The 25,880-nt window shown below is 44.9% G+C and overlaps 1 protein-coding gene across 1 annotated transcript; it reads right to left on the bottom strand.

The window, feature by feature from the left end:
- LOC8076802 (2-alkenal reductase (NADP(+)-dependent)) lies at nt 18,608-20,589 on the bottom strand. The gene is made up of 4 exons (XM_002449189.2): nt 20,223-20,589; nt 19,924-20,101; nt 19,219-19,833; nt 18,608-18,736 (listed from the first exon to the last, which is right to left on the bottom strand). The coding sequence occupies exons 1-4, from the start codon at nt 20,475-20,477 to the stop codon at nt 18,720-18,722; spliced, it is 1,065 nt and encodes a 354-aa protein (XP_002449234.2). The 5' UTR covers nt 20,478-20,589; the 3' UTR covers nt 18,608-18,719.

Genomic DNA, 25,880 nt, shown 5'->3' with positions numbered 1-25,880 from the left:
AGGGGGGTCAGTTCTGTCAGGTCACAAGAGGATGGGATAAATAGATGAAGCAATAGGAAGAATACAATGTGAGCAAAAAACATTTTTTGTTTATGGTGGCACTATAAGCACCCACTAGGGCAGTGGAATCTATTGTCTCCTGCCTATGTTGGTGTGAGCCAGACACAATAGTCCTAACTGATCTTGCTGCAGTGCACTAGAGTGGATATATTAGACCTACCCCTGACCTAAGGTATGGCTCGGGTCCCGAATGTTAGCCCACACGCTAGGTATGGCTTGGGTCCTGAATTGGCCCACATGCAGGCACAGCTGGCAGAGCCTAAGAATTAGTGCCAACCGGACCACATGGAAAGGAAAGTCACAAACTCTCCTATCTTTTTCCCCTTCGAATGTGACAGATTTATGGATTACGCGAGGAAACTACAGATCTCCGGTAGTCTGCCCTGAAGAAAAAACATCCCCACCAAACCCGCAATGTTTCTAACAGTTTTTGTGAAACCATGCTTTGAATCAAATCTAACTTTCAAAACTGACTTTCTACCATGGCTAGCTTGCATTAGAAGCAAAGTATGTAAAAATATGGCGCTTGGGAGTGAACTTACAAGAGAGGCTATGCACCTTCCTGTCATCTCCAAAGAGGCTCCTAGGGATGCTGCCACCACCATTACCTCACATGGTGACCTAGTCACAAGGAGGAGCACCAGATCAGGCTACCACAACACTAGATTGAGAGGGGAATAAGGCAATGCACTATGGAAAGGGAGATCGATGGGCGATATGATGCCAGGGAAGAGGAGGAATAAGTGACATGGGCCCTGATGAGAAGGAAGAGTCCACACAGGTGGTGGCGAGAAAGAAGAGGTGGTACCAGCATCAGTGAGGATGAGGAAGAGGTCGTGCATTCACCGTGATGATGAGGGGGGTGTGTCAGCACCTACGGGGAAGGGTGTGGTGGCTAGGAATAGTGGGAAAGAGGGAGGCACAGTTTGAAAAGGGCATAAGGGGCAATGACTATAGATGGCCACACAGCCCACGGGCCCATAGCAAAACATGAAGCTTGAGTTTTTGGCCTGATCCATGCACAACATGACATGGCCTTGTGGTGACCATGCCAATGCCAAAAAGGTGCACATGAGAAAATAGCGTGATTTCTCCCATAGGGTCTCAGAACCATTTTTCCTTCTATGTTGAAAGAGCATGGGGAGGGGAATCACATGCACGTTTGTGGCAGTTGGATGGCTTCTTTTCAGCACAAGGGATCTAGGGAGTGGCCCCAAATAGGCCCCAAAGCTCCGAACATAGTGAAGAAGCGAGAAAAGATAATCATGTGGGGATCCAGAGATGGGTCAAATCGGATGATGAATATAGTAAGGGGGTGGGCGAAAGGACAGCAAGAGAAGAAAAAGGACAACAATCATGGCATGATGTACCTAAAGATGCACAACAAGAGGTGTCATGACCATCAAGTCCCAGATCATGGTGAAGCGGTAGGGGCGAGCGATGCATGGCGGCTCTAATTAGAATTTAGTGGTGGGTCAGGGAAAGATGTAGTCTTTAGGGCTTCCTATGGTGGCGGCTATGACCAATCAAACTTTCAGGATGGAGTAGAGGAAAATGGTGACCATTAGGGTTTCATGTTGTGGAGGATGAATCTCAAATCATGACTAGGCTGGGATGGTGGAAGCAACTTTTGGGGACATGCTTAGTGGTGACTAGGCTAGAATTTGGGGTGAGGGAGGGGAAAGGCATATAGGGAGTGGGGGACAAGTCCTAGATTGTGCCGAGGTGAGGACACTAGAGTTGTCTTTGCGTCTAACATGGTGGTGGCTATGATTTGACTTTTTGCGATGATGAGTGGAAGGCGTGACATTTAGGGTTTCTTTGGAGATGGAGTGGAACATGATGGACACAAAAGAAATGAGGAAGATGGGAAAGTCATCACATCTAGGGGTGTTGTGTGGACTTCATTGTTTATTCTTTTAGAGATGTGAGGCCACCCCTACACCCACCACCAGTAGGACATATTATCGCTTTCCCATGCTGCCATGGTTTACCATTTATTTTTGACTAACAACACTAGTTGATGTATTAATTTGTTACTAATCCTAGCTAAGATAGTGACTACAAGATAGTTGGCTGGAGCGTTGTTTCAGGGCTGAATAGAGGGAGCTAGCTTAGCCAGCTATGGGAGTCAGCTAAGCAAACTTGGCAATGGAAATTCCAGGCAAAAGATATTAACCGAGGTGGGCAAGCCAACCGCCTCGGATCAAAGGTCATAGTTAATCATGGCACTTTTTGAGCCATTTTTCTACCCGCCTTGGTAAAGCGAATAAAAGAATAAAAAAGGTAAAAACCTATGCATAAGCCTGACGAGCACATCCACGCACCGCCATGATCGTAGCTCGCCGGATCGCTACACCATCGCAGCCGCTTGCTAGATCTAGGCACCATCGGTAGTTCCGGGTCCCCGCTTGATGGATCCACCTTGTTCGTGGGAGAGGGAGGGGAAAGGCGGATCTGCCTCCTGGGAGCCATTGTAGGGCCAAAGACATCATCGTATCTGCAAGGTAGGGATGGAGATGGTGAGGGATGTATGTGAGTGGAGAGAGAATTTGTGTGGGCATACCTTCCACCAGCCAGCGCCACCGAATTTGGTCCACGCCGCCACCAGCTAGTGATAGGAGAGGCTAGTGTCATTGTGCCCTCCACCCCACTGGATATAGTACACACCACCACCCAGAGCTTGCCCACGCCACCATAGAGAGCTCGCCCACGCCGCCACTGCCACCATGGTGGAGAGGGGAGGAGAGGAGGCGCCGCTTGTGCCTGAGAGGAGGGAGATTGACGGCCGCCAAGAGAGATGGGAGGGAGGGGTCGCAGGCATGGAAATTGAAGGGGAAGGGAGGGAGGCGAGGGGGCCAGGGATGGGAGCGGGGAGGGGCGCCGGCGTAGTAGAGGGGAGGGAAGGTGGTGATGGCATGGGGCTAGAGTGTCGCTGAGTGTGGGGAGGGGAGGGAGTGATTCTAGGGTTTCTCTTCTCGTTTATATATTTGACATGATAGTGGGCTCTAGTGGGCCTAGCGGGCTGGGTCTAATTTATCGAGGCGGCTGCTTTAGAATGTCTGCCTCGGTTAATAATTTATCGAGGCGGTTGTCATAGGATGACCATGTCAGTTAACCCTTATTAACCGAGGCAGGTATTTTAACTTGCCTAGCTTGGTTAATCGATTTTACGACCGCCTCGGTTAATGCCTATCATTAACTGAGGCAGTTGAAAATGCCTACCTCGGTGGCCCATTTCAAAACGCCTCGAAAAATATTATTTGTAGTAGTGATTAATTCATTTGTACTCCAAACATTGCGATCCATATATGTTTTACAATCAGCTCGATGAGAGGAACAGAATGGAGAAGTCCATTCCTTCATTTGTGGAAGTTGGAAGATGGGTTAGCCGACTTGGGGTGTCAGGTAAGCCGACTTGGACATGCTCACGTGACTTGCCTTCTTCTTGGCTTGTTTCTTTGACTATTTGTCACGCTAATCAACTTTCAACATGTTCATGATAGTTAGAACATATTGAAGATGCCAATAATCTATGATTGGACATTTTTGAATGTCAACAAGAGGCTTTCATGGGATTTGACATTGAAGCGCTCTTCTGCCTCGATACTCTCCTTAGAAGCAGTTAAGGATTTTAATACTATTGTGAGTCTGTTTTCAGAGAATTTGTATTCCTAATCTTTGTATTATATATATATATATATATATATATATATATATATATATATATATATATATATATATATATATATATATATATATAGAATATTATTCTACACCGCAAGTTAAAACTCAGCAGAAATATATATATATATATATCATTTTCGATAAAAAGTTGCCAAAGAAGTTTTCATGTTCGGTGTCTCAAATCAAACTTGAGTGATACTTACATGGCTAAAAACGGACTTCTTCCTGGTTTGGATGTTTCCTTATTTTCTATCATTCGTGTACGTGGCAAAATGCATTTTGTAAGTCTCCTGGCAAGAAATGCCATAACTAGATCCTTTTTCCTTGTGGCTCGATGCGGGGTTGGATGGCCGTTCACTGGTCAAAACAGAGGACCCCGGTCAATCGGGATTATGTGACAAGGAACGAGGGGAAATAGCCGGCTGATGCCATGCCGGCAGTGAGCTGTGCTAGCCGTCAAAACTCTTAGCATCATACGCGGTGAATCAAGTCTAAGTAGGGGAAGTAGCTTGTTAGGCATTGTCCAGATACTCCATATTAACAATGCAAATGGTTGGACATGTCTTCACGAAGCAGTATGCCAAGGTCAGGTGGAGTTTGTAGAATTCATCCTCGAATCACAAGAGCTTCACAAACTCATTAACATGACAGATAAAAGTGGGAAAACAGCTTTGCGTTACGCAGTCCGAAGATCGTTGCTGCTTTACTCTTCTCCAAAGAGACAGACTTCACCATGCTTCCCAACAACAATAGGGAAGCCGATCACGCCTAAAACTTTAAACTGGGTAGTCACAAGCCTAAAGACCCAACGCAAACTGGAGGTGCTGCATTGGCCAAGCTCAAATTGGGCCTTGTTTAGATATGAAATTTTTTTGGATTTTACCACTGTAGCACTTTCGTTTATTTGTGGCAAATATTATCTAATCATAGACTAGCTAGGATCAAAAGATTCGTCTAGCGATTTACAGGCAAACTGTATAATTAGTTTTTGTTTTCGTCTATATTTAGTGCTTCATGCATATGCCGCAAGATTCGATGTGACGGAGAATCTTGAAAACTTTTTAGATTTTGGTGAGAACTAAACAAGGTCGTGCTTGTCCAGCCTACCCATGTGCCTGTGTCGCCTGAAGCTTTGCACCAACCTTGGAAGACGACCGGGCAATGTGTGGATCTAAGTGCTCTTTCCTCATACGGTGATACGGCACTTCCAAGTCCATGGCTCTCCTGTGGCTCTATGGCGCCGGCCGCCGGAGACCCCGCAAGCGAAGGGCATTAACTATATCTCTGCCACGCACTGGGAGATGGGTAAGGAGCAGGAGGATCTGCTTTCACCCGAACGGAAAAAGGCGAAGATAGGACACCAAAAACATAGTGCTCTGGACACCGCCAGTCAAAGGTGTGTCCAACTCGGCTCTGGACACCTTAAACAGGTGCTTCGCCGAGCATTGTTTTTGCTGCCTCGCTTCCGACAACTACGTCACTAAGTGCCGAGACCCTGTTAGCTGCATCCTCTACCAGGGGACCAGCCATTTTGCTCACTCCTACCCATCTTGTCAACCGCATCATCTCTGCCTACTTCTATGCCCGCCTCATGTTCCCCTGGAAAGCATCCACAGCCGTACTGTATTACCCCTGCTCCTAGATCCTACCCACTCCATCATCACTGCCAAGCCCGACACGGTGCACGTGCCTACCCTCGCCCAACAACGCCCTGTGCGCCACCGCATTAGCATCATTTTGCGAGAATGCAATGCATCGAGAGGCAACCATACTCACCTCATCACCGGTGGGCTACGCTCCAATGCATTGTGGTGGCTTATGCTCTGGCAGACAGCTGCACATGGCTTAGCAAAACATCTGTGTCACCAAGTATGGCCCTAGAGACTTCATGGCGGAGTTTGGGGAGCCACGTGGAGAAGGATCGTGCCCTATGCATGGGGTACATTACGATTGGAGGCTCCATCTTCCGTATCCGGACATGGCTCTCGGCTAGGGATGGTCCACAACCACAAACACAAGGTTAATATATGCCCTTATGGTTCATTTGTGAAGAACGATTGTCAATGTGACTTGCATCTTGGGTCGAGTTGGTGAACTAACCATGGCGTGAGTTGAGATGTGCAACATGTCTCCTGGTTTGTGGTGTGCGGTGGTCGACTATGAGGTGAATGTCCAGTATGTATGTGCCATGTCAATGGACTGAGGGTGGTGAAGGATAGACATGAGGCATGGATCGAGGGACCATAAGGCTTGGTGACCAGCCATGGTAGTGAACACTTGGGAACATCAATAACCCCAAGAGTACATGGGTGATGTAGATGATGTCGGTCGAGTTAAGAAGGAAGGCAAGGACATGAAGCTTGGTGGAGGTCGGACATGCAACAACATCGGTTAGTCAAGCCTAGCAAGGCGTGCACAGGGGTTTGATGGTTTCGTTCTCAAAACCCTCGGAAGGTTTTCTGGTTTGGTCCTTAAAATCGGGGATTGATGGTTTGCTGGTATAGGCCTCAAAACCAGACATGAACGGTTTGATAGTTTGGGCCTCAAAACCATTGGTAACGGTTTTGACCGATTTTGGCCTTAAAACTAGAGAGTGGGGGATTGACACACACGTGGTGGTATCTCGAAGCTTGCATCAAGGCACAGCGAAGTCAAGAAGGCGCCAGGTGCATTGGATCGACGAAGAAACCTTGGACAGATTTACCCCTAGCGGGTATTTGGGATGAGTACCTTATCTGAGGGTGTTTTTATCTTTTGACGGATGCCTATATATATGTGAAGGGGCTGGTTGGGAACCAATCCTTGGAGGGGTCATTCTCATTTGTGTGATTTTGAGAAGAGGCTAAGATTAGAGAGAGGTGTGGCTCTTGTTCATAAGCTTTTTGTCATCTTAGCTTGTTTAGGCTAGGAGTGGCTTTATCTAGGAATCAATTTGGTGCACCACTTGTTCCCCTCTACATATCTTTTTTTTCCCTTTTTCCTGTGTTTTAAGAGCAATTTTGGAGATTTTGCATTTCATCGATTTGAGTCAGAACCGGTTCATTTTTTCCGTTGATTCGTGCTATGACATGAGTTGAAGCTACTCCTAACGTGAATTCGATTGAATCAACTCGAACACGCAAAGATCGATGATTTTTATTTTGGCGAACTTTTTGGTGTTCTTGCCTCATGATTCTTTCGGGATAACTCTAGAACCCACTTGTTGGCTTATGCAAAATTTAAGAGTGAACCCTTTGATTTGGTCGAGTTTCATCGGTTTTTTATAAAGTCCAGCACCGGTCCCTAAATTATTATTGTCGTATCATCTCAGTTCCACCTCAACAAGGGAAGCCCTTCAAATTGTATTTATCTACCGATGGATCGGTTATCGGTTCAGCTTTAGTTCAAGAATTTGAAGGGAAAGAGAGGGTAATTTATTATTTGAGTAGGAGGTTGATTGATGCTGAAACCAGGTATTCGGCCATTGAGAAACTGTGCTTATGCTTATATTTTTCATGTATCAAGCTGAGACATTACCTGTTATCGGCCGAATGTGCTGTTGTTTGCAAAGATGACGTGGTCCGATACATACTATCTATGCCGATTATGAGTGGTAGGATCGGTAAATGGATTTTAGCGCTGTCGGAGTTCGATTTGCGTTACGAATCGGCTAAGGCAGTCAAAGGGCAGATTATGGCCGATTTTGTGACTCAGCATTGCGGTCTAGTGGAAACCTTGGAAATTGCACCCTGGACGCTCTTCTTTGATGGATCTACCTGTGACCGGGGGGCAGGAATCGGCATTGTATTAGTTTCTCCTAAGGGGAGGAAGTATGAGTTTTCCTTGCCGATTGTTGCTACATCAACAAATAATCAGGCTGAGTATCAAGCTCTGATCAAGGGATTGGAGTTGTTAAGAGAAGTTCGGGCTGATGCTGTTGAAATATTCGGGGATTCTATGTTGGTTATAAATCAATTGGCCGGAAGCTATGAATGCCGAAGTGAAGTTCTCATAACCTATTTCGAGAGAAGTATGCAACTGTTAAAGGAATTCAAGGACTTCCGATTGGAGCATGTTCCCCGATTGCATAATGAAGACGCTAATCGGTTAGCCCAGCATGCCTCGGGATATCAGCCAATGATTAATGCGACATCGGCAGTCAGTGCCGGTGATTGGAGGAAAGAAATTATTGATTATCTAAAAGATCCATCCAAAAAAGTTGAAAGACGGGTTCGATTTCAGGCAACCAAGTATGTGCTCCTTGAAAATGAATTGTATTATCGAACTGTCGACGGAATTCTTCTCCGATGCTTGGGTGATGATGAAGCCAGAAGTTTGATGGGGGAAATCCATGAAGGAGTGTGTGGAGCGCATCAGTCAGCTTTTAAGATGAAGTGGATGATTCGAAGGAATGGATATTTTTGGCCAACCATACTTGAAGATTGTTTTAAATATTTCAAGGGATGTCAAGGTTGTCAAAAGTTCGGTAATATCCAGAGAGCACCCGCATCGGCTATGAATCCTATAATAAAACCTTGGCCGTTCCGGGGATGGGCCATCGATCTGATTGGCCAGATTTATCCACCATCTAGCAAAGGGCATAAGTTCATTCTAGTTGCCACTGACTATTTCACTAAGTGGGTCGAAGCTATTCCTTTGAAGAAAGTCACATCGGCCAATATGATTGATTTTGTGAAGGAGCATATTATTTACCGATTTGGGATTCCCCAAACGATTACTACCGATCAGGGCACCATGTTCACGTCGGGGGAGTTCGATGAATTCGCAATCGGTATGGGAATTAAAGTGTTGAATTCTTCTCCTTACTATGCTCAAGCCAATGGGCAGGCCGAAGCGTCTAACAAAGGAATTATCAAGCTTATTAAACGAAAGATTGAAGAAAATCCTAGGCGGTGGCATACATTGTTAAATGAAGCACTATGGTCTTATCGGATGGCTTGTCATGGATCAACCAAGGTGTCACCCTATCAATTGGTGTATGGACATGATGCAGTGTTGCCATGGGAGATTAAGGCTGAATCTAGGCGATTATCTTTTCAAGATCAATTGGCCGCCGATGATTATGCCACTTTGATGACGATGAGTTAGATGATTTAGCAGGGCATCGGTTAAAGGCTTTAATGAGTATAGAAGAAAATAAGAAGAGAGTTCCTAGATGGTATGATAAGAAAGTAAAGGCTAAGGAGTTTGCCGATGGGGATTTAGTATGGAAGTTGATTTTGCCAGTCGGGACTAAAAGTTCGAAGTTTGGGAAGTGGTCTCCTAATTGGGAAGGTCCTTATCGGATAAGACACTCGGCTCCTGGTAATGCCTATATTCTAGAAACTCTCGAAGGAGTTGAATTTCCCAGAGCATTAAATGGCAAATATTTAAAGAAGTACTACCCCAGCATATGGGTCGATGCATAAAAGTTTAAGTGCCGATAACACTCCTATCGGCTGGATTTAAATGTTTGGGGGCAGACTTAATGTTTCAAAAGATGCCGATAACAGTCTTATCGGCTAGACTAAGAGCTAAAAGCGAGAAAACAAAGGTGTGTTGCCGATGAAAGCTTCAGATGTTCAGCAGTGCTTGGATTGCCGATATGGCGCGCAGCCGGATCTGATTGGCTGTCTCTATCTCTTTGATATCATCATCGGTAGAACCTTCTATCGGCTTCAGCTTCCTCTTCAGCTGCAGCGCTTTGCGACCGTGGACGTTTCGTTCTTGTTCAAGGTGCTTGATGGTCTCCGGCAGTTGACTCTCTTCTTGCTGGGCTTGGGACAGAGCATCCTCTACTTGCTTGAGTTCGGCCAGTAGAGCTTCTCTTTTTGCCGACAGATCAGATACTTTCTGCTTCAGTGCATCACCTGAGGACTTTAAGGTGCCGATGTTCTTATGTTTCTCATCGGCTAAGAGTTTTTCTTTCATCATCTCCTCAGAAAGCTGGATTTGAGCGGCTCTATCGGCAAGGCGTCGAGTGGCTCTCTGGTACTGTAGCTGGCGGCTTTCTAGGTGTGCAGCATGGAAGAGGGTTTCTTCAGCATCGGCAGGAATTTGGCCTCTAAGGGTTTTGAACAGGGCCTTGGCTGGGTCAGAATCGTTGACCAGTTAAGCTGTGTCTTGATGAAGTATGGCCGATAGCTCCTCCAGCTTAGCCCTGGTTTCTGCCGATACAGTCCCAATTGCCTGAGAGGAGCTTGCTTCCTCACCTTCTTCTTCGAAGATATCAATGGCGAAGGAGAATAAGCTATCGGGAGAATCTTGTTCCTGAAAATGAGAATGAAATAAGTCATTTTTATGGTCAAAGCTTCGGCAGACGATGCTGGTGGAAAAATTGGATGACTTACTTGTTTCAAGGCAATTTCTTGCCTTTGACTCAAAGATACCGATGGAGCTACAGGTTGATCGGCAAATGTTGCCGATGGAACGATATCGCCTGAAAGAAGACAGGAAGGGTTATGAGACTAAATGAGAATAAGTTTATCGGCGGAAGTATTGTTGAGATATGTTACCCGGAGGAGGAACAACAGTTGTCTGAATTGGGGAAACCGCCGATGATATAACTGGACCTGCCGGGCCAGTCGTTTGTTCACCCACGTCAGCTGATGTACCTTCTGTTTGAAGTTCTTCCTGCTAGGGTTCTTCCATCTGTGGTGCTTCCTGCATTGTTTGGGGAGATGGTGCTTGCTGTGTCTGGACTTCTGGAGAAGAGGGGGAAGATTCCACCGGGATTGGAGACACCGGAGGAGGAGGGGGAGTTGCCACTTTCTGGCGCTTTGTTCCAGCCTTAGCACCTTGGGTGCCCTTCCTCTTTGGCTGGCTAGACTGGGGGGCATCGGTACCTTGGCGTTTGGCTTTTGCCGATGCACCAGTTTGCTGCAACAACAAAAAGGAGTTTATGAGCACAGATAGCCGATACAAAGATAGTCAGCATAAATGAAAAGGGTTTGACAAATTGCCTTGAAAGCTTGCGCCAGAGTGGAAGCAGTTACCATTGGCGATGTCTGAGTTTTCCTAGTGGTAACTTTCTTGAGGCACGCACCCCGATGCATGATGAAAGCCAGAGTGGGAGCATTGTGGCCGATTGAGGAGATCGGGCCTGAGGGGAACAAGTCGATCGGCTTGCCACTCCTGCTAACCGATGGGGGGGGGTGTTGTCAACCTGCAAAAGGAATACAGGGGTAAGTTACCGATGGAAATAGTATTGGAAAATGAGACATCGGTTTAAAATACTTACAGTGTCATCAGGGACTTCGTATTCAGGGTCGATCATGCCGCGGTATGAGAGGGCCGATCTGCAGAATAGATTCTCTTTCCATTCTGCCCACCATAGCTTGTATGCCTGAGTGATAAAGGCAGCTGGAACCCATTCTGACAGATCTACATCTGTATCGGCATTTGGTGGTAGCTGGGCTACTCGAGTCCACTCGAGAAGGTTGGTGATGGGTTCTCTGGGCTTTATCACATCGGCATAAGGAAGTGCAATCGGCAACTGGCCGAAAGCTAGCTGGCGAGCTAATGCCGATGGATTGTAAAATTCATAGGTTTGGGGAGAGGTTTTCGTGCTACCAAAGAAATTCACTGGTATGACTCTAGGAGTCACAATTGCCATCATCACCTCATTATCCCTGTCAAGAGCTTCATCAAATGGATTGAAGGTTAGAGGGAGCATGCTGTCTGGGTCATCATAGGCCAACCATGGTCGTTCATCTCTGGCCAATCCCTCATACAGAGTCTCGAAGAATCGGCCGATCTGATCCGGATTGTTCCCTGAACCGGGTAAGACTATAACGGCTTCGCCAAAGTTCAAGGGGGCACGCGTTGCCGATTCCTCTTCACCCAACACATGATTTTCGGCTATATCTCTTGGGAAGTGCTGTGAGAACAAGTTGAAATCAAGGCGCTTATGCAGGTGCAGATTGAGCCACATATTAATAAACCACCAGGGGCCTCCCAAGTTGCCGATGGATTGGCCAAGCAGGAGTTTCTGGGCTACCTGATGAAGAAGGTGGTAAACAGCGCTGAGCAAATATCGGCCGAGAGGAAATTGGCCACCGCTAGCCAGTCTTTCTGCTGCCGATAGATAGACAGAAGTCGGTCCTGCCGATCGACCACATAATACAAATTTGTCCAGCCACATGTTCAGAAAGGTGGTTTGCTCCTTTATGGTGACAGGCCCTCTCCCGCGGTACTTCTGGATGTACCCTGACCAACCGCCGATAGCGCGAGTCTCCACTTTGGCACTGGGGGCAGTATCAAAAAAGTGGGTGCTATCGGCAGAAGATATATCTAGCCCAGTGAGCATGGCTACATCGGCAAGGGTAGGAGAAGCAGGGCCGTGGCCAAAAACAAAAGCATTGAGAGTGTCTGACCAAAAGTAGGATGCAGCTATCAGCAGTGACTCGTTCCTGTGCATATCGGCAATGGATAGCCTAATGCATTGAGCTAGCTTCCTTTCACCCCACTGGACTTCATAAGAATTGCTGACCCTCAAGAACCAATCTTTCCACCCTACAGTAGGGCTGGGCCAAGAGCGAAAGGTGTCTTTCCACAGATCTAAAGAAAAGTTTTCGGCTCTAAAGGGAATCCTGTTGGTTTCTGCATTTATAAGGTCGGTTGGATCTGGATTCCCTAGAGGGCCGAGGCACTGAAGGTGTGGTTGATCGGTAGGGATGACAATTTTGTTGGACAACTCCTAGTGTTTTGGGGAATAAAAATACAAAGGAAAAGGAAAAGGAAGATATTCAGTAAGATGAATCGCAGATGAACAGGAATGCGAGAAAAGGTACAGGAGATGAGATGGAAGTCTGACCTCAGGGACGACGAAGCCAATGGCCATCTTGTCGTGAAGAGGACGTTGGAGGGCACCGGAGTTGATGAAGAGGAGTGCTTGTCGGAGATCTTGAGGGTTGTAAATGGCGCCGCCGCTGGAAAAGCAAAGTTGGATAGTAGAATGGTGTAATGGGGGAGGAGTACCCAAGAAGGAACTATTTATAGGACAAGATGGGCAAGGGCAAATCCGACTTATCTCTTTGCCGCATCCGAGAAGCCCGAGGGTACTCAGGTGGATATGGTAACTGTTCGCACGGTAATCCAGGGATTGTGCAGGTGATTTGACGGGAAGCGGTCATTATCTAAAGATATTTTACTGTGCGAGATCTCCTGGTCGGTCCATCGGCGATATTCTATAACGGTCATCTTGCCGATGGGCGGATAGAGGGGAGGTAACCGTTTTTGCGAATATCCTGGTCAGAGCATCGGCAGATCTTTGTAACGGTATTGTTGCCGATGTACGACCAAGAAAGATGCCCGTTTAGGAAGTTGGGGATTTCGAGAAATCTGCGGAGGATTAGGATCAGAGTTGTCCAGATTGAGGTTGTCGGTTACCAGATTAGGAGCATTAATTGCGGAGAAGGCATCATTACTGCAGAGAATTTCGGAGCATTAATAGTTTTATACTCCGAAACTGGGGGGCATGTGTTGACACCATTTTTGGGCACGTGTCTAGGATGGCAGGATAGGGTGGCAGTACGATGCGGGTTGCTGATGAGGATGGTTGCCGATGAGGGAGAGGTTGAATGTGACTAAGTCCACAGGCAGTAATATGGTGCCGATGGCTGGATAAAAAGGTCTGCCGATGACTATGGCAAGGGGATTGCCGATGATGCGAAGGAGGAGTCCGGAAGCTGCCAGTTGTCATGTGGAGGAGTTTCGGTTTGTCACGAAGGATAGTTTTATTATTTCCTTAATTATTTGCATCGTTTTGTATACGGATTCCGTGTAAATTGGAATTCGAATTCTAATCGTGTCTGGTTATAGCTCTTTGAGCAGGGTATAAATATAAACCCTAGGACCTTGTAATAAAAAATCAAGAAATCAATCAAACACACGTTTTTACTCATATTCCAGCATCTACTTTTCGACGACTTCGTCATACTTTTTTCTTTTTATTACGAGTTCTTAGGAATTCGTCGACTTAAGCTCGGCGTGTTCTCGAGTTCCGCGTGAGTACCTCTTAGCCGTGACATCCGGGCGCATCGCTGTTGTCAGGACTAAAGTATTCGAGTTATCACCTTTGCCGATAGCAAGGTCAAATCGGCTGGCACGCCTTAACGTTTGAATCGGGTATTAGCCCTTTGTGTTTGCAGATCAGTTTTGCATCAACATCCCTAAACTTATAAATCACCTGTTTAGGTCCTCAAATTTATTCAGTTGTGTCATCCCAGTTTATAAACTTGGTTTTGAATCTCATCTAGGTTAAAACAGAGCGATCTTAAAACTCTATATAAAAAAAAATTATAACTTTTTCCATATGAACTCGAATTAAGACAAACTTTTTATCAAAGTTATAGCCCTCGACGCAACGACTTTGTAGTTGAAAAGTTTTTTATTTAAAGTTTTAGTGTCACAAAAAATTAATTTTAAATTTCAAATTTCAAAATCTATAAACTTACAAAAAAAAATTTTGGGACCCTAAATGGTTTTAATTTAAAAAATTTTCAACTACAAAGTTATGGATCATGTTGTTGACTACAATTTTGATATAAAATTTATCTTTATTTGAGTTCTTATAAAAAAGATATGAGTTATTTTTCATTATAGAGTTTATAGATTGTTCCTGTTTTAATTCACATAAGACATAAAACCAAGTTTAGGGACTAGAAAATACAATTAAACAAGTTTAAGGACCTATATAGTAGATTTCCAAGTTTAGAGACTAAAATGGCAAGTCGAACAAGTTAAAGTACTTAAACAATCGTTTTGCGAGTTTAGAAACCATAATAACATATCAGAACGAGAACGGGTGATTTTTTTTTTTTTTGTGTCCTTAGCCCACCAGGCTCTCTCTGTTCCCAGCGGCCGCCCCGCCCTCCAGTTCCCAATTCCGTCTTCCTCTGCGTGTGCAGGGCTGCAGGCATATCACGGCGCTCAGCACGACGGCGTTGAGTATTCCGTCGCCGAACAGGGCTCCACCCTTGGTAGCTTCCTGCTCTGTTGTTCGTGGCTTCCAGAAGATCGTTGTGGCACCCTGCCGGGCCACCGGTTGTGGGCTGCAGAGAGCAGTCGCTCGGCCCAGGCCCATTGTCGGGAGAGAGCGGTTCTGTGTTTGTGCAGTCCAGATTTTCTGGTGCAATTTCCGGTCTATTTTTTCTCAACTCTGATTTTTTGTTTTTCACACAGTTTGATCGTTTGAACTCCCAATCTTTGTCTTTTTTTTGTTGGATTTCTTGTCACCAATTTGGGTTGGGTATTTTAGTTTTAGGAACTCTTTTGTAGCTGTCGGTAATTTTAGGACAGCGGTCAAATATTTCACAACAAATTTAAGGCTCCTATTCATCTTCTCTGGTCGCCATCTTCTGTCCTTTAGGAGCACACCTGGTGTACCACGTCAAGATCACCATGGAGCACGTCCTGCTGGAGGCCTGGAACGAAGAGGGAGTGAAAGGTCTTTGTTTGGTTTTGATAATTGAGTGACAACTTAGGTGGACTAATAGTGTTTATGTGAGATACACAGGAGATTAGTCCACAGGTCATGATGTGATGATCGAGGAGCTCATTGCATATGAGACATGACATGGAGTCATGTGACCAACGTGGAGAAGATCAAGATGAGGCTTGGCTTGATGGACCGGTTGCAAGTGTGAAGGGTATGTCGGAGGCTTTGAAGCGAGGGACCGCGTGTGACGGTGAAGCTTGAGCAAGACTTGGCGCCGATGGACCGAGGCAACGGTGAAGAGCAAGTGACGTCAAGATCGATGAACCAATACGGTCACGTGATGATATGAAGTGGATCATATCATTTGGTGATTGGTTGGTGCATGTGTTGCATCAACATTGAAGGAGATGAAATGGAAAGCGCAAGGCAAAGGTATAACCTAGGGTATTTCCATTTCACCGGTCATAGGTGTGTAGAGAAGTTTATGACCGGATTTAGGATAGATGGCCGTACTATCAAGAGGGGCAAACTTGTTTGCATATCGGTCATCTAGTGCCACTTGAGCGATCTAACTTTGCATACGTGTTAGGATTGAGTGGCGTGGCAAGTTTGAAAGGATAACTCCTTTGGGAAACTGTTTGTGAAAATGCTAACACACATGCACATGGTGGTGGACACTCGGTGGTGTTGGCACATTTGCAAAGGAGGTGGAGTTCCTAGGGTTGAGAGGGGTGTGGGTTCCTCTCTCCCTCCCGCCGTGCTTGCGAGGCGGGATTCGGCGCTTTTGAGAAAATTAAGTGCATATTTTCTATTGCGCCGGTGGGAAATTTGGAGAAGTCGCGGGAGTGTTTCTCAGTTGGAAACACTCACCGGACGCTCAGCGCAGAGGCACCGGACGCTGGCCTTTAGCATCCGGTGTGCTGTCGGGTGTAGCAGAGTGCACCGGACGCACCGGAGTGAGTCCGGTGCCCAGCGTCCGGTGTGAGGGCGTTTTGCTACCTTCTCTGCGCACGAGTCCGGTGTGACGCAGTAGAGCGTCCGGTGGTGCTGTGCTGGCGCGCGTGCGTAGTAGCCGTTGGCGGCAACGGTCGACTTCAAACGGCTAGTGACACGTGGCTGACGCCTGAGCACCGGACGCTGGGGGTTGAGCGTCCGGCGGCTCCCTATGAGCGTCCGGTGCCCTCGTGTTTTGCCCAGTGACGGCTAGTTTAGCCCTTGGGGCTATAAATAGAAGTTGTGGCCGGCCTTGGCAAGTGCTGAGCACCCTTGGGACTTAGTGTCCATGCTTGGGAAGTGCTAGTGAAGCCTCTAACTCACATATGCTGAATAGTGTTCATCCGATCGTGTGAGTGAGCGATTCTAGTGCGTTGCATTGAGAGATTGCATCGAGTGACACTAGGTGTTCGTGTTGCAAGCCGGTGGTGCTTGTTACTCTTGGAGGTTGCCACCTCCTAGACGGCTTGGTGGCTTGTGACTCTGTCGAAGCACGCAAGGAGATTGTGCGGTGCTCTGGAGAAGAGATTGTGAGGGGTACAGTGCTCACCCCGCGGGGATCGCGAAGAGCAACTCTATTGGATCGTGCGTGTCATTGAGCTACCTCACTTGTGGGTAAGTTCTTGCGGTGTCCTAGTGGGAACGAGGTTCGTGTAACACCTCTTAGCCGCCGAACCACTAAGTGTTGGTCGACACAACGGGGACGTAGCTTGGTGGCAACCAAGTGAACCTCAGAAGAAAATCATCGTGTCAACATTATTCTTCCTGTTGGTTTGCAAGTCCCTAACACAAGCTTGTTCTTACATTCATATACTTGTGCTTGTGTAGTTGCTCTTGTAATTAGTTAGCTTGTGTAGCTTGCTAGTTACCTTCTTGCTTGTGTAGCTAGAAGTAGTTCCCTTGCGTGACTAATTTGGTTTGTGTAACCTTGTTAGTCACATTGCTTAGTTTGTGTAGTTAAGTAATTTGCGCTCTCTAATTGGGCATTAGTTGCCTTGTTATTGAGCTTGCTAGTGAGCTTAGGCTTTGTGCACTTTGCCTCACTAGTTTGTGTAGGAGCTCCCCCGGTTTGCAAAGTACTAGTTGCATAGGTTTGTGTGACCTTGCTCCTAGAATTGATTGGGTGAGCTCTTGCTAAGGTAGCACCTTGCTTGCTTGTTTAGGATCTTTTCAAGGTGCTAGAGAAGTTAGATAGAGTGGTGTAGTCTTGGTTAGACCGATAGTTTTAATTCCGTATTTGTTTCGGTTAGCCGGTGCAATAAGTTTTAGAAAAGACTATTCACCCCCCTCTAGTCCGCCATCTCGACCTTCAGGGAGCCAATCTCATTCTTCGTGACTCGTGTGTCTTTGACAGGTTCGTTAGACGCACGCTGGCTGGCTTAGGGTTACGTCCCAAATCATGCATTGTTAGGTCTGGATGGACAACTTCGATGAGCTCCCAAGGTCCTTGGACTTGGAGTACACCACATTTGCGGCACGGGTGGGCCAGGCCATGGAGATCAACGGCCTCGTGGTGCCGATGCGCATTACATCTTTTCTTTCGATTAGGATGGCCGGTGACAAACAATACAGAGAAATGATGTATACCACTACATTTTGGTTAATCTCATGAAAAACTTTTGATAATTTTTAATCAATTAGTTGAATCAACGTTGTGATACCATAGAGCTTACTGCCTACTATTACACAAATGTCAAAGAGAATTCTGAATTTTTCCTTTTGTATTAGGAACATATCATGTCAATGTGCAGCTCATTGATCTGGGTTTTCCATCATGCCTTTTGCTCTTATTTTTGTTTCATATAGTCTCTTTGGAGAACTCTTGAATTTGATGACAAAGCTAAGATCATAAGCAAAAAATGTTGCATTCAATCATTGAATTGCACATTTCAGTTTCTATATGTACCATTTTCTTTGTGCATAATTTTTTGAAGGAGGTGAAGAAGGAACAAGCTAGGAGAGCGAGAGATCCAGCAACCACTGAATGGGAAAAGGTAGCCAAGTTTCCTTTCTGCATTTTTCTTCTGTTGTATGGATTACTTTGAACTAAATTAATTTCTGAGCTACCGTAGAGAGAAATGAGCTCTAAACTTAATAATGAAACTTAACACATGAGGTAAAATTAAACAAATGAGGTAAAATCAATTAATTTTATATACGTATTGCTCTAAACTAAGTCAGTTTTTTTAGGATATGTTCATTTTTGAGGATATGTTCATGATCAGTAGTTTAGAAAGTGAAGCTACATGCTGTTGTCAGGTGGCTAGCTGCTGCAAGATCTCTGCTGAAGGTAATGAAGAAAAATTCAGGTTTCTAGGTGCGTGAGGAGCAGTGGTGGAACCAAAGTTGCAATTTCATGAAAATAGGTGCTCAAACATGGTGCATCTATATTCTATACTACCTCCATTTCAAAATAAATGTTAATCTCGCAACACGATGAGTCAAACATTTTAAGTTTGACAAAATATATACAAAAATGTATTAAAATGTTTATTAGACTAAGCATGGCAGTAACTTTGATAACAAGTTTATTTGGAGATACAAACTCTGGTACTATCTTCTACTCCCTCCATCCCAACTCCCTCCATCGCAAATTATATGTCATTCCAAAAATCTTGGAGAGTCAAAGCATTTCAAAATTAACTAAAATTATAGAAAAATTAAAAAGACTTATGACATCAAGTATATATACTATGAAAATATACTTAATAAAAAAATCTAATGATACTTAGTTAGAATCATAAATGTTATTATAAATCTAGACAAACTTAAAATACTTTGACTCTCCAAGATTCTTAGAATGACTTATAATTTGATATGGTGGGAGTATATTCTAATCAAATTTATAAACGCCTGATGATACCCGGATAATTTTTTACTCCCATTGCAACACATGGAAATGAAGCTAATATTGATTATTATAGCTGTGGATTCCATCCGAGTATGTCACCCAAGTACCCAACGTTTATTACTTTTTAAAAAGAAACGTCCAAGTTCCTACTGATTTTGCTCATTCCGTCGCAACGGTCGGTGTTAGAGTCCTCCAATTCACGGTCCCATCGCCACCAACTGTTTCCCAACATTTCTCCCGGAGAACAAGCCGATTAGAGCCGCCGGCGCGCTCTCGATCCCCTCAACGACGTCCTCCACGACGGTGACCTTCCCCTCCTTGATGTACCGGGCCATCTCCTCCTCGAACCTCTCGTACACATGGAACCAGCCACCGACGTTGAACCCCTCCACCCTGATGGCCTTGGGGATGATGCAGAACAGGTTGCGCAGGCCGTCGGGCTCCTCCAGGTTGTACTGCGAGATCATCCCGCAGACGGCGACCCTGCCGCCATGGCGCATCTGCAGCAGCGCGGCGTCGAGCGTCGCGCCGCCGACACTGTCGAAGTAGATGTCGATGCCGTCGGGGAGGCACCGCTTCAGCGCCGCGCCGATGTCGGTCTCGGACTTGTAGTTGAAGGCGTCGTCGTAGCCAAACTTGGTTTTTAGCAGGCTGACCTTCTCATCGGAGCCGGCGCTGCCGACCACGTAGCAGCCGGCGATCTTGGCCAGCTGCCCGACGACCTGCCCGACGGCGCCGGACGCCGCCGAGACGAACACGAAATCGCCTTTCTTGGGCTTGCCGACCTCGAAAAAGCCGGCGTATGCAGTGAGACCTGGCATGCCTGGATGGCGACGGCAGGAAACATTGGATCATTGGGCAATCCGGCAGAATTTTAAAGCAAAACGCAGATGAATTTGTAGAGATCGCTGACCAAGAACGCCGGTGTAGTAGGAGAGCGGCAGATCGGAGTGGTTGATCTTGTACAGGTACTCAGGCTGGGTGACGAGGGTGTAGTCCTCCCATCCACTCATACCCCAGACGAGGTCGCCGGCGTTGAACTCCGGGTGCGTCGAGTCCAACACTTTGCCCACAGTGTAATTGACCAAAGCCTGATGGATCAAAACATCACGAAAATTGCTTCACCTCATCGATCTCTGATGCAAATTTGTCGTCTGAAAGACTGCATCTCTGAAACAGATCAATAGTGCTTCAGATTTTGATTATGCCTACCTCTCCGATGACGAAGTCCGGCGGCATGCCGCCGTCCTCGTGCTTGGTCATGCGGCCGCGCATCCATGGGTCGCAGGACAGGTAGAGGTTCTTGATCAGCACGGCGGTGAGCCCCGCCGGCACACGCAGACCGGCAGTGCCCACCGTGATCTCCATGTCGTCTTCAGTGGGGAACCCGGTCACGTGCCGCCTCAGCACCACCTTCTTGTTCTGCACCGCCGCCGCCGCCGCCTTCACCTCGCCACTGCTGGCCATTTTTCTCTCCCAAAGGCCAAAGGGATGGTTGTCCTAGGACGCTTAGTCTGCTTATCGTCTGGGGTATGCAACTGCCGATTCAGCATGAACTGTCGTACAGTTTTATCGACGGACATCAGGCATCAGCAAGTGTCAAGTCGTTTCTCTTGTGAGTCATGACATCAGGCATGACGACGCGGTTTTATGACCGTGCTTAATCCATGAAAGATTCCATGTAGTTTTTCTTGTTAAGTTTCAAACTTTAATTTCAAACTTCCACACACATTTTTCTGACCCGAAAACGACGAGCCAAAAACATAAGAAAATATCTTTAACCAGCATCACGAGATACGTAAGTCATGCCAAAATTTTGGATCCTATGAATTGAGATCAATATCTAGAGAGTGCTTCCCATTTTATTTTTTAAAACTTTTCAATTCCTCTCAATTCCTGAGAACCAAAGAGGCCCTAATTAAATTGAGTGTGACCTTGGATCATATACCTAGAGAATCATGCTCATCTTTGCAAAGAGGGCCTGTGTGGTGGAATTGCTGACTTCAAAGTTCAAACATAACTGATTGCGACTAATGGCTACATCGAACAATTTGATCCTGTGTGGTCCCACTAAGCCCGCCTTTGTACCAGTGCTGCAGATTGGACTACAATTTTTTCGGAAAAACACAACAAAGGCTGTCGATTTGTGAAGAACAAATTTCATTTATGGTGGTGGCATATGTACAAACAACAAATGTATTTGTTACTCCCTCCGTTCCTGAAAGAATAGATTTCTGGCCTAAAAATTTATCCCCAAATAATTCAATTTCTAGGATATATGGTCCCACTACTCGCCTCGTATTCATCGTGGCATCAAAGACGCACAGAGGATCTGCTGCGTGAGCGTGGCGTCGTTGGCTGGATATATGGTCCCCACTCCTTTTTGCGGTGGACAGTTGGCTGGATGAGTAAATGACGTGAACAGATCGTAGCCCAAAGCAGTGATTCCTGTGCATCTTAATGGTGAAACTCATATTAATTAAGGGTAACTTGGTCATTTGGCAGCTATGCTAATCTGTCTGAAACTTGCTAGAAATCTATTCTTTCAGGGACGGAGACAGTATAAAAATAGGATAAAAGATAACATGGTAGGCCATGATCATTCATTGGTATTTTTGGAACTTGAAAAAGTTACCGTATGTTTATTGTTATCGACGGGCACACCGCTAAAAAGAGAGCCCTGCTAAATCCTAGAATCAATTTTTTTTAAAAAAAAATACAAACATCCACATCAATTGTTCAATGTGAACCTAACGCTTCTCACACTACGGCTAGTTTATTTATTTGCTTCCAATATCTTATTTATGATAACAGATTATTTACTTTTAGAAATTCCTGTCCGATACTTTTAAGAAACCGTAACCATTTGCTCAACTAATTCTGTCAGAACTCACAAGAACGGCATATATATATAGCTTGATCTCAGCATTCATGAAAAACAAACACATTACTATATACTAAAAATGGGGAATAATATTTTTATTGAGAGAGAGAGAGAGATAGAGAGAGTACTAAAAATTAGTTTGGTCTCAACATGATTTTTTTTCTTGAGCCAAAATTCAATTTTGAAACCCTATAACTAATTGAGCACAGTGCTTTTGTTCTTAAGTCTCAACCTGCAAACACCTTTTCTTACACAAAAACGACATGCCCTACAACATTAATTAATATATCTTTATCGGACATCCATAACCAGAATATTAAATTTCTCCTAGTGAGGTGAGAGGTCCTCCTAGTGTGTTGACATTCAAAATTTAGTATAAATTTTTCCTTACCAAATGCCTTCTAATAAGATTCTTATAATGGTTGTATTTTATTACTACTTAAAAACACGAGGAGAGTTCCATTATTCTAATAGTGATCTCTAGTTCCAAAGTCATGCTAAAAATTGATAACATCAATACTACTGCCCACTATTGCCTATGTGTCCTTGGGTCTTATTCTGTCCCCTTAGCCAGACTTCGTCTTCCTCATGTAGCTGTTTCTTTTTTTAGTGGTTTCTATTTTTGTACTTTGTTTGTGCTCTGTCTATTTTAAATATAAAATACTTTGACTTTTTTAAATATATAGTTTTTACTATGTATCTAGATGTATATATATACACTTTATCTAAATATGCAATTAAAAGCAATATATCTATAAATATATAAACACCAAAAATTATTTATAATGTTGTGAGTACCGATTCCTTCATCTAATAAAAATAGCAATAAATTTTGTCATCTTTGGAGGTGTTTGAGACTGCTTTGCTCTATGTTCTTTAGTTAAACAGTTTTACCTACGCGCACTGTGTTCAAAAAAAAAGAGTAGAGTTGTAAGAGCATCTAAAGATGTGTTTTACAAACTCTAATTTTCTGATGAGTTGGAGCAGTTCTAAACACCCTTTTAATGAAAAAAATATCTATGTGTCTACTTTGACATATGTTTTGATACCCCTCTTGGCCTTATATCGTAGACAATTTCTACAAAAATCATTGCCGTATATTCATAAACTTCAAAAAGGCGAAGTATTGAGGAGCTAGAGAGGTCATTTTGCTCTTGGGTAAAACTAGAACAAACGTTCCCCATTCGCGATCGAGATAGCACTACTCTTTGAATTAGCGTGACGGTCACGAGTCACGACAGATCCCCATCCAGCAGCGACACATTACTAAACACCGAGATATTTCCCGGCCGGACCCAGCTGACACGACTACGCGAGAGAGCGTGACAGCCAGGGCGAAAAGGCCTAAATTCGCTTCGATTCGAGTTCCAAGACAGCGGCACAGGGGATCGCTCGGCGTCCGGTCCAAGGCCGCAACGGACACGGCCCACGGGCTCGCTTTTTGGTTTGAATAGTGCCGCCCGCCAGGCTAGCTCGGTCGGCGTGTGTGGCTTGAGCCCAGTTCGAGTTACATTTTGATCTTAGTCTCTCCAAAACCTCTATCTAGCTAGCACACATATTTATTTTTATGTGCAAACTGCAAAGGAGAAATAAACAGCAAAAGAGGCAAAATAGAAGAAGAAAGAGAATTAAGGCTTGTCGCCACCGCCGATGCTATCATGCTTGTTCTTCTCCCCTGAGAAAACAAAAACAGTTTTGTGTCATCTATCTTTGCTTTGCATTGCCCACAATCTCTTGCTTTTCCTTGATATCCTTGATGGCTCTACCGTGTTTGGTATAGATTGAAGCAATGTGACGGTATAGTAGTACGTAGCGGCGAGTATTGTCACGTGGTGTAAAAAAAAAAGAAGGAAGGAAGAAGTAGATCACTGGCCTTTGGTGGCGGTTTGCCCAGGTGACAGCATCTCCAAGAGTCTTTCTAAATCTTATCATTTAAATCATTATATGGAGAGTCAAAAAACTCACTTTCTATGTCTTTTCACTCTGCAACGGTTCTTCTATATCTCGTGCGTACGCTAGAGAGTTATTTTTGTCTTCTACTTTTAGCTAGCGAAAACTTTTGAATAAGAGATGGTCATATTTGGATAACCATTTAGAGAAACTATTTGAGGGTAATTTTTCACCAAAATCCGTATTCGTAGCATTTTGGAATGATATAGAGAGTCTCTTAGAGTTGCTCAGAGATGCAAAATTTAAATCTACTTTTTTGGACCATGTTTTATGGATTGAATTAGCTTATTAGAAGATGGTTAGATGGAGTTATTGCAGAAATTAATTTCATTCACGTTCTAAAATCCTGTCAAACTTTTGCGGTTCGTGTTCATTGTTGTTATAGGGCATCTTATTGACTTTATTTAATTTTGCCACAATGTATAAAGTCGTAGAGGACTTCAATACCTTAACAGCAGAATGGATAGATGAGAAATATAGACCATTCATTTACCATTAAAACCCAGGCTATCTTTGAAGCAGTGCCCAAGAGAAAATGGGGCATCACCGTTGCGGAGGCGCTGAATAATCACAACTGGGTGCATCATATAACCGGCGATCACACTTTGAGATTGCTCACTGACTTCATTGGCCTGTGTCATTCACTTGAACAAGTCCACCTCTCCCCTGGGACGTCGGACACATTCGCCTGGAGGTTTGCTGCATCCCAGCAATACTCTGCTGCATCCGCATATGGCGCAATGTTCTTGGAGTATTCCACACCTCTGGGAGCTCGCCACATCTGGAAAACTTCGGCACCCCCTAAGGTTAAGTTTTTCTTCTGGCTGGCTTTGCACAAGAGGTGTTGGACAGCGGATAGAAGGTGGCGCCGTGGGCTTCAAGAGGACAACCTCTGCATCTTTTGTGATCAGTCGTCTGAGACTTTAGATCATATTGTATTGGGCTGTGTTTTCAGCCGCCAGGTTTGGTCCTCTTGCCTAAGAAGGTTCCAGCTGCAGCACATAATTTCAGTCAAAGAACAAGACATTATGGCGTGGTGGACCGATTCAAGGAAAAGGCTTCCTAAGCAAATCCATCGAGGCTTTGACTCTCTTTTCTTCATTGTCGGATGGAACCTCTGGAAGGAGCGCAATGCGAGAACCTTTGACAGATCATCTCGGCAGCAGCTGTTCTTCTGCAAGCTATCCTTGATGAAGCAGCACTCTGGGTGCATGGCTGCTGGTTTCGGGGCGCTCGGGGCGTTGCTGGCCTCTGGCGAGTAGTTGAGTAGCCTTTTCTTTGTTTCTTCCTGTTTAACCTGCTTTGGTCTGGCTGTATTTTGTGACGGTAATCTATGGATTACTGTCATGGGCTTTTGTTGTAAAACTGTTTCCCTCGCTTAATGAAATGCATGCAGCGCATGTTCTCGAAAAAAAATTTACCATTAAAACTGTCTACACAAAAGAATTGGATGAAGAAGATTAAATAGACCTTTGTTTTGCTTTTGAGACATCAAATTTTTGATACCATGTTGAAGAATAAATTTAGGCCTTGTTTAGTTCCGAAAAGTGAAAAGTTTTCGGTACTGTAGCACTTTCGTTTGTTTGTGACAAATATTATCCAATCATGGACTAACTAGGATCAAAAGATTCGTCTTCTGATTTACAGCTAAACTGTGTAATTAGTTTTTATTTTTGTCTATATTTAATGTTTCATGCATGTTCCACAAGATTCGATGTGATGGAGAATCTTGAAAACTTTTTGGTTTTCAGAGTGAACTAAACGAGGCCTTATTACGCATTTTGTCACATAGACATTCCATCATAGCATGAGTAATAGAAGCGAATATAATGTCATACAACTACGTCTCGTCACTATGGCAAGTGTGGCAAGTGTGGCAAGCCACAAAAAGTGTGGCAAGCCACAAAAAGTGTGGCTAGCAAATTGGTTGCCACACTTTGCCATGCCTAAAGGAATCTTGCCACACTTTTTAACTCTATGACATGTGGAGCCCAAAAGAATCATGTCTAAACTTAGTTATCAACCAAACACTTGCC

The sequence above is a fragment of the Sorghum bicolor genome, chromosome 5 (assembly GCF_000003195.3).
Source record: "Sorghum bicolor cultivar BTx623 chromosome 5, Sorghum_bicolor_NCBIv3, whole genome shotgun sequence".
In the NCBI taxonomy this organism is placed as follows: Eukaryota; Viridiplantae; Streptophyta; class Magnoliopsida; order Poales; family Poaceae; genus Sorghum; species Sorghum bicolor.
Note: the sequence above shows the minus strand (reverse complement) of the source record. Positions and strands in the feature narration are given on the sequence as shown.